The sequence below is a fragment of the Elgaria multicarinata genome, chromosome 6 (genome assembly GCF_023053635.1).
Source record: "Elgaria multicarinata webbii isolate HBS135686 ecotype San Diego chromosome 6, rElgMul1.1.pri, whole genome shotgun sequence".
Classification (NCBI taxonomy): domain Eukaryota; kingdom Metazoa; phylum Chordata; class Lepidosauria; order Squamata; family Anguidae; genus Elgaria; species Elgaria multicarinata.
The window spans coordinates 67,371,417-67,385,110 of record NC_086176.1 but is presented as its reverse complement, the minus strand read 5'-3'; the positions used below and the strand labels follow the sequence as shown (position 1 = coordinate 67,385,110).

Here is a 13,694-nt window from a genome sequence, read left to right as displayed (position 1 = left end):
GTGGGAAGTCTTGGAAAACAATCTTTTTAACCTGCCAAATTTACTCAGGCTAGACTACTGTTGTACATCGTATGTAGAACTACCTTTGAAAAGTGTTTGGAAATAGTAACTGGTGTGAATTGTAGTGGCCAGATGATTAAACTATGTCTGTTTCCAACTTCTTTCTTTTAACCCACTTCTCTTCCAAAGCTCACTGGTGCTTGGACTTTTGGGTGGATGGGGGAACGGGACAACAGCTATGCATACAGGCATGTGAGAAATCTCCACATTTTGTGATCTCAGTTGAGCTGCAGAAATAGGGGGTTTATGGGCACTTGACAGGCTGATGGGTACTTAGGGTCAATATTGGGGAATCCTGAAGTCTCTCTTATATTTAGGGCTAGAAGGCCAATCTCTTGAGATATCCAATATTGTGGACATCAGAGGAGAATACAATCGTGAGATTGCAATGAGAATTTCATCTGACATAGCAACCCATAACAGATTTTACACTGACCTCAATGGATACCAGGTAATCGCCATGTATTAAATTCTACACTGTGGGTAATGTTGTACGTTTTAGAGTCGGTTTGTGTTTGGGTCAGTTGATTCATAACTTAAGAAGAAAAAATGTTACCAATCATAATAAAACATAAGGCTTGTGCAGCAGATATTTCTTTGCTTTCCCCGCTTTCCCCCCACAGCCAGCTGAACCACCTCATACAAGAATGTTGGGAACTATGCAGGTGGGGTGGGGGAACTGCCCAGAATCAGGGGGAGGAATCTTGCACAATTGGATGGCCTCAGGCTCCTGATTTGGGCCGTTACCCCCATCCCACTGCAGACCAGTGAGAGACAATTCCTATTCCCTATAACCTCTGGAGATGCTTTTCTGAGGTGACAGGGAGCTAGAAGGGGAAGAAAGGGAAAGGAAATATGCCTTGCACAAACACAGCACTAAACTTCACACATTCTTCTTCTCTGGGTTGCTTGGGCTAAATTGAAAGTATTTAAATATTGTTCATCTCTTCCCACCCTGCTGACTCATTCCCTCTTTTAGTTTGTTTATCCCCTTCCATCCTACATTAATGCTTTCTTTCTCTCCCACTGATTGCACCATTTTCTCTCAAATACCTGTCTCCTTCTCTATGGATGGATCCAGATTTTGTCAGACTAACTTAAGTCCCATTGATTGCAATGGGTCTACTCTCACTATGGCCATGTCTACACCAGCCCGAAAATCGGGCCGGTCATGGCCGAGTGGATACACAGGGACTCCCAGGGCAAGGGGGAACGACCGTGAGTTTTGCCAGGGATAAATAATCCCTGAGAAAATCCAATTCTTCCTGCGGTCTTGGGATCATTGCAAGACTGCGGGAGGTGTGGCCGCCCGTCCTGGCTTCTTCCCTCCTCCCCACAGTAGATGAAGGAGCTGGGCAAAGAGGAATTGGTGGGGGAGAGAGGGGTCAGGGCTTTTTTTTAAAAAAAACCCTCACTGTTCATTGAAGCGCACGTGCGCTCAGTTCCTTAAAAATAAATTAAGTGGCAGGAGCAACACCTTCCTTCCTCTCGGGATGTGGACATGTGGACTAAGGGGAGGATCTCGTGATCAGGATATCGCGAGATCAACCCCACCGGGCTGGTGTAGAAATGACCTATGACTCAATCTGGATATGTTTTGTTTCATAATGTACCTTCCTGGATTCCCATGTCGGATCAGCAAGTAAGTGTTTCCATTCCTCCAAGAAGTGAGTTAACAACAAGCATTACTTTTTGGAGTGATCTGATGGACTTCCTGTAGCAAAAGCAATTTTTTTATTTGTTTTACCTAAATTCTCAATGAAGTTCACTGAAGTCACATTTGATCATGTAGATTCAGCCTAGACAGACAATGAACAAATTGCCTCTTCAAGCAAATATTTATCCAATGACTGCAATGGCTTATGTCCAGGATAGCAAGATTCGCTTGACTCTTCATTCTGCTCAATCTCTTGGAGTTGCAAGTTTAAAAAGTGGTAAGTAACTGTGGAAGGTTTCAGAGTATTGCTGTGTTGAAAATAGACCATATAATACTGATAACATACCACACTAATTCCATGGTGCGTTATTTTGGAGGCCTGATCTATTCAGGACCCAGTTAAAGTAGGTTCTTTAGATTACCAAGATGAAACGTGACAACTTGTGAAAGGAATGACAGTTTATGGATAGAAAATGGATGCAGAATAAAAATACAAAAAAAGTTCACACATCTCTTCAGCCTGTGGGGCTGACAACTCCCATAGAGCTGGCATATGCTGGGAACCCAATCAACAACACATTAGAGTTCATTCCTAGAATCCAAAGTCCTCCAGGTTCGTTGTTCATGTTCCCTCTGAAGCGAAACTAAATTGGTTAGGCCTCAGTCCAAACTTTTATACTCCTTCCTGACATTTGTATGAGGCCAAAATATCAAAGGTAGGCAATGAGTTTATGACTAAGAGATCCCAACATTTCACACTTAAACATGGGTGGGTAGTGGTGGATAGGAGCCCTCTTAATCTGCCTAGCAAGATAGAATAGCAAAGCAAGCAGAGGATATGAGGGAGCTGCATAAGTGTTGACATGAGGAGTACACCCTTCTCAGCATCAACCAGCAAGCAATTGTTAGTGTGTTGATTGGTGCCTGCTTACTTGATATAAATTTATCTCTATGAGAAGCCTACAAAATTAGCCAATATATACGTGGCCTACTCTGATGAACCAGAAAACTGCCCTTTAAACTTGCCTTTATACATTTATTAAATAGCTAAGTAGTATTAATAGTTTAATAAGTAGTTACGATACTTAGTTACTCACTAAAACAACAAGGAGAAAGTAATATAACCAGAAGCATGAGCATCTTAAGACTGTAATTTTGACTCTGGACCTTGTAAATATCTTGTGTTAGAGGAGCCGTAAGTCCTTGGTACATGTCTTTTACCATAAACTTTAAAATATAGTCACTTTTGTGTTAATATGAAATGACCTTTTTGCGTACATGTTGACATTTACTGTCCTTCACACGTATGAAGGATGGTGCATGTGACTCAGATCTTTCATGCATGTTGGTAAAGCCAAAATAAGACAAATGTTTGTTTTTAGGCCAATTAGAAGTCATTATGGATCGTCGACTTATGCAGGATGACAATCGAGGCTTAGGACAAGGTGTCCAAGATAACAAAATCACAGCCAATCTGTTCCGACTTCTGTTGGAAAAAAGAGATGGAGTAGATATGGTAGGACAAGTATTACAAATATTCATTTCCATATTTTAAATATTACTTTAGTGCAGATGATTTGCCTTCAAATGTATATATGAATCACATAAGTACGTTTTACAGGACAATTATCCATGTATCGTATTACAATAGCTTTTGTGTATTCAAATTTAAGTTAATTTAAGTTAAAGTACATGTCCAGGGTGTGTCATAAAGGTTTTTCTGTTCTTCCCTGTTTAAGTGATTCCTAATCTTGTCGATGCTATTTGCTTGTTGAAGTTCATTTCCCTGATTGTTGTGAATATACAATTTATTTCAGTGAAATTTCATCTCAAGTTGTATTCCATTGTGTTTGTAAAATACAGGGAAGGTGTCCATATAGTCTACTGCAACAGATCTAGTAGATCCCTTAAAGAAAAGCACATTTTTGGTAAAAGCTTTCATGGCCCAGGTATCATGATACTGATGGGTAGAAGGTGTATGTGTGTATTTTATGAAGTGAGGCCTAAAGGTCAAGCAGTACAAGAGCCAGCTATGCAAAACACAAATGAGTACAGATTCTGTAGCATGCTGGAAACTTCGAGGATTTGTTGAGACCAAATTGCACAGTATCAAATTAGCTCATGAATTTCAATTTGGCAGCTTCATTTTAAACTTTTTGGGGGAGAGGCAGCATGGCAACTCAGGTGTGCTACAGACTGCTGGAAGTTTGAGGAGTTTTTGGTATGAGAGGTCATGGCAAGGCTTTTGCAGTGAGGGAAGCACATGGAGGCTTCGTTGTGCACTTGACCTCATGGGTTTGTTCTTGCCTTGATGTACAGAAGGGAATGAGAACAATAGGGGAAGAAAGAACGATTGTGTGATAGGCTGGCTGTCCCTCTTTCCATCCTATCAGTGGGCTTGTGAAGTGAGTGTACAAATCATTCGGTATTAATCAAAATGTCTTCCTTTCCCAGAGTCTTAACTCATACGACAAAGATAAACATTACCCTGGTTGCAGGTTCTTATATTGGGATGCTAATAAACTCTGAAGCTGTAGGAATCACATTAAAAGCTTTATTAATGCAGTCTGCAATATCATAAATAATGCCACATAGAAAATTGTGCACTACAACTTAATTAGTTAAATAATACACATAAAGAAACAAAATACAGCAAATCAAGAAAGGGTGCCTCATTTTGCTGGCTCAGGGAGGGAAACTGTGCACCCTAATTGTGTCATAATTTCTTTTGGCTGGAGCGTGTGTGCACCCTGCCTCCTTATGGCAAACTAAAACATTGGTGCTGCATTCTTTGGGACCCTGCTAACCTTATTTACAGTCAGGATTTCTACTTTTGTCTGTTCCTAGATGAGCATTACAGAGCTGAGACAGGCAGAAAGAAGCTAGGGTAAAAAAGTGGGAGAAAGGTTAACTAACATCTCTATTAGCTTCCATGCGCCAGAAAAATGTGCATATTATTGTGACAGTTGGGCGCAGGTAATGATTTATAGATGGTTAGTTTTATTTCCAGGTTCATGTAGCAATATAAATAGATGCAAATGTACCGTATCTGTAAGTACTTTATAACCTACCTTCTTTTTTTAATAGAATGAAGAAAAGTCATCAGTCAGCTATCCTTCTCTCCTTAGTCACACAACATCATCTTTCATAAATCATCCTGTGATTCCAATGATTACCTATGCAGACACTGGTGTCCCATCACTTTTGAATACCTTTTCTCCACTAATTTCATCCATGCCCTGCGATATACAAATGGTTAACCTAAGGACAATACAGTCAATGGTAAGTTAAAATAAATACTGTTGCAATGCTCCTTTCAATAGACTTGAACTGTTTTTTCCCCCTGGAAAACCCATTTATACAGCTTCTGGAATGTGTTGGCAGAGGAAGCGGAGTACTCTTCTCAGCATCATTTACTCCTAAATACACAAAATGTGACCGGAATGTTTTTGTCATCAGTTGCCCAGTTGGTGTCAAAGAGCAGTGGAGAACTGGCACAATATATTCACACAGGGGAATAAGAACTTGAGTCTTGTCTGGACTTGTATTTGAAACTCACAGCATCTTACCTCCTCAAATAGCACTTTGCAATACAGTTGTGTGCTCTTATGAACATAGATTTACAGTTGCAGTCCATTTCCCCCCACAGTACTACCCATTGAAATTAATTTGTTATATAAATAGGCTTTCATTATGTGAGTCTACTGAAGTAGTGAGTGATAAATGTTTCTTATAAACCACGAACTACCATTTTTGAACCAGAAACAATAAAATTGTGGATTCCTCTAGTTAATGATGCATGTTATTGGAATGATAAACAGTAACATATTTAAAACACTCTCAAATTGCAAAATGTTTAGTTCTTGCGTTAGTAGCATTAAAATCCCAACTTAGATTTAAACCAGACAGAAAATCACACGTTCTTCAGTAAGTATGACGAACAAGAGAGCAGCCTTTCCAAACAATACCACCCTCCCTGCCCTGTTTTTAGGCTTGTGTAATCTCTTTTCTCCCATAAGGGAAGGGAGGGCTTATCTTGCTATCATGGTATTGTCATATTCTTGTTCACAGCTTTAAATAAATCGGGGAAGTAATTCACTCAACAGGACAGATGTAGAGTGGCTAGCCTTCAAAATATTAATGCTTTAAAAAGCAAAATGTCTACCAAGCCAATGCTTCACGGACAGCAGGGAGCCCTGCTGGAATTTGGTTTCATTAAATGGGACATCCCATCACCATAAGGTGGGAGTGATGGCCACTAGCTTAACTGGCTTTAAATGGGAGCTAGTCAAGATCATGACAAATCTATCAATTGCTACAGACTGTAATGGCTCTGTGGAACCTCGGGCCTTGCTAGACCTACCTGAAAATCGGTGCTTCAGGCATGGCAAGGCCGTGCTACAATTAGCACAGGCTGTCGCGCCTATCTACACATCAGACGCGACGAAGCCCCGTCGCATCTGCCATTTTTGTTGTTGTTGTTGTTAAAGGGGCCGGTGTGCGCAGGAGCGCACCACCGGAAAGGTAAGTTAAAAAAAAATAGGGTCCCCCCATCCCCATCCCCTGATTTCCCCCCCCCCACGACCTCCCCTGGCCTGCGATCCCCCCTGTCCCCACCTCCTGTGTTCTGCTGCCGCAGATCCCCAGCCGCTCTGTCCCACTGCCGCCGCCACTGTCCCCAGCCAGCGTTTCCTGTTGTCGCCATGTCCGGCCTGTGATGCCTGCTGTCGCCATGTCCTGCAGGCTGGGGCAGGAAATGCCGGCTGGGGACAGTGGCGGTGGCGGCAGAACACAGGAGGTGGGGATGGGGGGGTGAGACATGGTCGTGGGGACGGGGGGATCGGAGGTTGGGGGGAATCAGGGGAAGAGGGCGGGAGCTCTGTGGCCCGTCCGCCGCTTTTCCCGGCTACTCGCGCATAAGTGCGGTAGCCGGGAAAAGCGGCGGAACGGTCCACACGCCTGTTGTCCCGGCCTCAGCCCAACCTGAGGCCGTGACTGCGGGAAAAACCGGGCTAAATGGGGTTTCATTTACCCCGCGCCCAGGGAGGTTTCATCCCTGCCTGACCCCGGGATCCCCTGTGCATCATCTGGACACCCCAGGGCGAGCACCGAGCTAAACCTCCGTCTAGCAAGGCCCCTCCAGTTTCAGAGGCAGTATGCCACTGGATGCCAGTTGCTGGAGACCAGCAGCACCGAGGGAGGGCTTTTGCCCTGCTTGTGGGCTTCCCATTGGCGTCTGGTTGACTACTGTGGGAAGCAAGATGCTTGACTTGGTCTGATCCAGCACAGCTCTTACAGCAGCAGCGAATGCAGTCTCCAAAGAGATTTCTCTAAAGGTATATGCACTGTTGCTCTCCCAACTGGGTGACAGAATTTTTTTGAGAGTGAGGAACTGCTACCATGTTGGAACCGCTCTCTTTATGTATTAATGTTGTTGTACATTGCTAAATCTTTAAAACAAATTACACATTTGTATGCTTTCCTTTCACACAATTGAACTTACAGTTCCAGTTATTGGGGAGGATAGTTCGGTTGCATCTAATATAATTTCTGGCTTTGTTTTTGAGGTCACTGCCAAGTGAATCTCATGATAAATGAACTAACTGCTATTTTGTTCATCGTTTTGAACTTTTTAAAAATATTAGTCCATAACCTATTTCAGAAACATTGGGATAAACTATTTTAGAAAACACATACCTATTTGGGACTCTTAAGTTTAAATATATTATTTACAATTATAAAGGTATTGGACCCTGTAGTAAAGTTATGGCACTTAAAAATAGCATCCATGTGTAGCTCTAACATCAGAGCTCTAATATAGCTCTAATATCAGTAAATGCCAGTCAGACACCAGCAATGTCAGACTTCAAAACACTTTTCAAAATTCTAGCAGTTTCAGTCCAGCAGTCAAAATACAAAGTTTTCTTGCCTATGCCCAACGCTTGCTCATTCCTGCCACACACCATTTCCCCCCTCTTTTTCTTTTTCCAGACAGATTCGGGGCCATCTGAGGAAGCAGCTCTGATTGTTCACAGGAAGGGATTTGATTGTAGATTCACAAACACAGACCTGGGGCTCTTCTGCTCTACAACTCAGGGAAAGGTATTCTGCAGTATTTTAACCTTGTCCATAAATTGGTTGAAAAATAAGTTGGTCTGCTACTTCAGGCATGACTTGGAGAAGCCCAGTAAGATTTCCTAACCCCATTTCTATTGAAAAGCAGAGTTCCATGTGATATCACTACTTCGGAAAGTCCCCTCAGGTATTTTAAGAGGGGTTTGCCATCTAGCATGTAGGAGCACCTATTGTTTGGGAAACGCACATCTGAATCTCCTTTGAGTGAACAGAATTGTGGTGGTCTTTGGCATTTAGAAAGCAATTCTATGGTCCCAGGCAAGCATCCCAGGGAATATAGGATTCTTTGACGCCCACCCTTTGAGACTGTACACACTGCTATGACCTCAGAAAGGGAACTGGTATACAATCCTTCCCCCTGCCTTGCAACCACTGCAAAAATAACTGCAGTAGGTGCTTTCCAAGGTTGCAAAAGCAATCTTGTGAGGTAGATACAAGAGTAAAGAGAAACACAAAAAAATTATGTTATGAAAACTAGAGATGAATTTTTGATATTGTCCTGGGTAAAAATGATTTTATTGGATAGGCATTACCTTATACCTGGAGGAAATGTAGCCCTCAAAGTGAAGTTCTATCTTCAGGTAGTAGAAAATCATCTTCTTTCAATTTTAGGATCCCACTCCTGAATTGCAAAATTCAGTATTCTTGAAGACACACAAAAAGCAAAGGAAGATGTGTTGGTCCATAAGAAATGTAAAAATCCACATTCTGGCAATACCTTTATTCGGACTAACCAAAATATCACAAAATAGTGACCAAGCTTTCACATCCTACTTTTATGTCCTTCGGGGTGTTAATGAAAACTTTGTTACTATTTTTGTTTGTTTGTTTACATAGGAAATTCACTATGACATAGGTTGAAGATCTGATTTATAGCAACATTTGATACCATTGATTCACTGCCATGCCTACTACACTGTTATTCTATAGCTCCTTCTCTCTTGTTGCCACCTTCCAAGCCTCTGTTGGAAGAGGCACCCAGAGGCACATCCACAGCCTCACCTGATGAAGATGAAAAGAAGTAGAGTTGTGTGTCATCAGAATTATCACACTGCTCTCAGTGGCTTCATGTAGATGTTGAACAGCATGGGGTACAAAACTAACCCCGAAGGAACCCTAAGCAGGAGAATCCATGAGGCTGAGCAGTATTCCCCAAGCACCGTTTATGGAGCCAACCATCCAAATAGGAGCAACAATGTTACACTCCTCCTGTCTCCTAACATAGGTCATCATACAGAGTGGCCAAGGCTGTTTCTGTGCCAAGACCCAGTCTGAATCCCAACTGAGATGGCTTCAGATAATTGGTCTCAACCAAGAGTGTCTGTAGCTGGTTTGCAACCACACCCGCTCAAGGACCTTGGCCAGTAAAGCAACATTTGCCACTAGACTAAAATTACTACATTTTTCCGGTTCTAGGGAAGATTTCTAGGAGAACATCTATATATTGCATAGGATTGTAGGGCATATTCTGTGGTTTAGTCTGTGCACTCTATTCATACGAGACACTTGCCTGGGTTGTTTAATCTTGTTGTCACACTGTATGTCCTACAACGTACCCAGCACAGTTCTGCAATTGTATATTTTCAAGCAAAGATCAGTAATAGTGGGCAAGCTATCTAACATTACTGGTCTTCTCAATTAAAAATGTCTGTTAGGCTTCTGAGGAGCAGCAGAATTCCCGATAATACAGTTTGACAGCCTTGTGTCAGAAGAATCTTAATAAAGGGTGAAATTAAAATTGGTATTAGGTGTATGTTGCAAGTAATTATCTTGTCTTTTTGTCAATTTTCAGCTAAAGGTGCACAAACTCTTTAACAAGTTCCATGTGGAAAGTCTTATACCTACATCCTTATCTTTGATGCATTCACCACCAGATGCCAGAAACATGAGTGAGATCAATATGAGTCCTATGGAGATAAACACGTACAGAATTCATTTGAGATGAAGCCTGGCTTTTGAACTTGGATACTAAAGAGGAAACGGCAACTTTTTGTCTTCTCAAAGATTGGTGTGCAATAAGAAGCACATTCTTTTTCCAGCTTCTGAATACTGTGACAATAACATTCATTCTCAAATTTATTTGAACTCCAAAACCATAAAAAGCCATGATGCAAGCAAGTCTCTTGTTCTCTTATAATATGCCAACATCAGTATAAGTAAATACAAGACTGGGAGAATCAAAGGGTATTACTTCTCATCAACAAAGTGAATCTCAGGTTTAAATGTTAGTTTATGGTTTCTATGGTTTTGTGTTTGAAAGGAGGGGACATTGGGTTTAAATTTGTTTTCTGATCTGTAGGTGACTCTTAAGTAATTGTATATTGTTGAAATCCCAGATACAATTGAATCTGAATATTCTCTGGCAAAGCTATTGTCCAAATACTTCTAAAGACTTCTATAGATGACAGTTTCAATTTGCTCCACATGGAGTCTGCATTTATCCCACTCTAGTAGTAGAGTGAAATCCAAGAGCCTTTAAGAAATGCGGAAGATTTTAATCATATTGTCCTATCATCTTGAAGTGCAGAACTTAAATTCTAGAATTTTAGATTCATCTTTCTCGGAAAATATAAAAACCTTCCGTTTTGTTACTTGACATATTGGGATATGTGCAATTACTCCATCATATAAAGTAATGAAAGTCAAGTCTATAATTTCATGAATACAAGATTTTTTACAGAACATTTGGATACTAATGCTCTCTGAAATGTTTTTCTATTTCAATATAACCATATCAAAATAAATGTGCCTTATTTTTTTGATACGTCTTGTTACTCTTTTGGTGTTCATGCAGTGTTTGGGGGGCTTGGGGAGAGGGTTAATACATTAAAACATGTATCTTTTATTTAACAGTGGTGGCTACACTCTGATCTCCTGCACCAAATTTGTGCTGATGGTGTTCTGAATGCTCTGACTATTTGAATGTAGTAAAATGACGTCATAAAACAAAACAATGGAAGAATAAAGAATACTGTAAAGTTCATCTGCTTTTGGTTAAACTGCAACATACACAGAAATTTGAAGGCACACGAAAGCTGCCTTGCCCTGTGTATTGTAGCAAGCAGTGCATTGAGAATCATGTGCCTATATTTTTAAAATGCCGCTGTTTGACTTATGCGTCCGTGCTTACATTGCCGATGTTTGTTAATGAGGAATAGCTTCTTCAAATATACTTATTTCTTCATTAAGTATTTTACATGGAGTTCTTGAAGCCATGTGGGTTTAAAAGTACCACTTCCCTAAACAAAACTACTGTTTACAATTCAAATCAGTTAAGGCTGCAATCCTATAAACACTTATCCAAGATTAAGCCCTATTGAACACAATGGGAGTTACTTCTGCATGGAGATGTATAGGATTGCACTGTAAAATGCAGTTCAATATGATTCAATTTCCTTTAACCCTAACCAATTTTTTAGCTTTACTAATACAAATGAAAATGATTTCCTTTAAAACTAATAAACATTTTAATAACTGGAAAAAATGGCTTTGATGCTCATACATTTTTGTACTATATTAATCAGATCTGTGCCATGTTTTTACTAAGTGTATTTAGCCACACTTCCAGTTTTAAAGATATTAAAATCTTTATAATTTTCAAATTTTGGAGGCTCTCTATAGTTTCCATACTTCAATTTTTGTATTAGCACAATTTAATGCGAATTGTTGAAAAATGGGTAATACACAGGGGGGATAAGAAGTTGTAAATTAATAGTTTTATGCAATAAACATCTAGTTTTTAACACTTTCCCTTTAGCTGAAATTCTTAAATGCTAGAAAAATGTTCCTGTAACTACTTTTTTAGTTTTATAGTGTCCATAGTATCATAATCCTTTACTAAAACCTGATCTCTGCAAAAAAAAAGTATTCAAAATCTTAAATTCTGAAAAATATATGGATGCAATAAATGGTAGTTTGTTGTTTGTAGAACATGCTTACAAAGGATGCTTCATATGGCTAGACCTGCAAAGGTGTTTACACAGAAATCCTCTTGACTACAGGGGCTTAAGCTTCCTAGTAATCAACGTTAGGATTTTGAAGCCTATCTTTTATCATATTTTTTTTTTAAAAAAAATGTCAGCCGCTCTACAATCATACCCGAATGTTCCTTAACCAGCAGAGTTTTTCTTTAATTTAAAATAATTTGAAGTTACTTTGCAGGAAAAATGCCATTTCAGGTCATGGAATTAATTTAATAAATTAAGGTAATTTAATAAATAAGATTTTTTAGGTTTTATTTCTTCAGGATTTTTATTTCATCTGGGTTTTTTGGTTTATTTCTTGTAAATGCTTTTCAGTATTTGTCACCCTTAGAATTTGATGGTGTCATTTTTGATGCCTTTACGGGTTGGGAGGGCTCCTTTTGTCTGTGGAAGGCTGGTGTTTTTTGTTGATTTCCCTGCTCCTTCAGCCCCCTCTGCCCCCAAAACCCTGCTCCAGAGAAGGGTTGAAGGGGGAGGGAATTGGGAAAAATAACATCCCTCCCCTTTTGCCAGTGGGAGCATTCTCAGTGGAACTCTGCCATGGGTGTGCAACCAGTGGATCTGGATCCAATTGTATATGGTTTAAGACCAATTCATCCAGCATGTAATTTTTAAAAACAAATTAATGCATTTAAGCATGTACTGCATAATATACAATTGAAAACATTCTGGGCATTATCCACAATTGCCCCTTCACCTTTGCTGATGATATCACTCCAGCAGGCCCCAGTGTTGGTGTAACAGGAAGCTAGAGCTTCCTCAAGCAACCCAAGAAATTAGCTGAAACGCTAGTTTCCAGAACAGGACAGGTCAATGGAGCTGCCTACTATGAATTTCGCTGATCTGTTCCATTCTGGAAATGAGCATTTTGGCTTGTTTCTGGTTGCCTTAGGAAACCCTAGCATCTGGAGGCCACTCCTGCTGGTGCATAGGTAGCATTGGATACTGTCCTCTATCTGTTCTTAGTAAAGTTGAAGATAAATGTCTTGTGCAGGAGTTCCATCATGTTAAGGATTTTGAACATTCCTCCTCTCTTCCCCCCCCCCCACTTTCTGCATACTGTCTCTTGAAATCAGCTGATTTAATTTGAAGGTTTTCATGTCTCTTTTGGGAAGATTTTATATCTTTTTTGGGTTTGGGCAATGTAATATAAGTTTGCTAATAAAAAATGTACTATGATACACCTGTGTCATGATGCTTTAATCGCCATTTTAGATATAAAACTGTAACTTCTGAAAATAAAGTTGTACTTTTTCTGAAGATGTGCTTTACAAAAGGAGGGAAATAGCTTTCCAGTGGAATCTGCTGCTTTTAATTTTGATCAAGGAGCAGGGATTGACCAAAAACTAAGTAATTTTTGGAATCTCAAATAGCTTCTGCAGTTAAATTCCATAAAGAATGTTTTCTTCTTTTTTAAGACACCAGACATCAAACTAAATACTTCGAAAACAATCTCTGAATTGGAGAAATGCAGGTTTTCAAGCTCACAATATCAGAAACTTCTATCCTCTGTTGCAAGGATGGACAGACTTCAAGATTACAGGATCAACCTTGTTTTTTACTAGAACTTCAAAATTCACCAACTGAAGCCTTGTGCAAAAGACCTAGAACTAATGAATGCTGACCCCAGGAATTTTGCTTTTTAGTTGCAAATCGTGCATGGAGCGTAGTCTTGTCATACACAAATCCACTCTTATCCCAAGCTTCATTTCAGCCATATACTTTAGGGAAAGGAAGGAGTCAAATATAAATAATTTTGAATCCAGGAAGTTGTTCTGAAGTCACTGTCCTTCTACACACAAATCTGTTCCTGGTTACCCACTGCCTAGGGCCGGCCTTACCTTTAGGCTCAGGCAGCA

General features: G+C 40.1%; 1 protein-coding gene across 1 annotated transcript in view; it reads left to right on the top strand.

Moving 5' to 3' along the window:
• Positions 1–13,016, top strand: part of MAN2A1 (mannosidase alpha class 2A member 1) — a 75,030-nt gene extending 62,014 nt beyond the window's left edge. The window contains exons 17-22 of the mRNA XM_063129538.1: positions 378–511; positions 1,853–1,994; positions 3,100–3,233; positions 4,805–4,999; positions 7,709–7,819; positions 9,645–13,016. Coding sequence (XP_062985608.1) covers positions 378–511; positions 1,853–1,994; positions 3,100–3,233; positions 4,805–4,999; positions 7,709–7,819; positions 9,645–9,797 — 869 coding nt within the window. The 3' untranslated portion in view covers positions 9,798–13,016. The remainder of the gene's footprint in view (positions 1–377; positions 512–1,852; positions 1,995–3,099; positions 3,234–4,804; positions 5,000–7,708; positions 7,820–9,644) is intronic.
• The last annotated feature ends 678 nt before the right edge of the window (positions 13,017–13,694 follow it).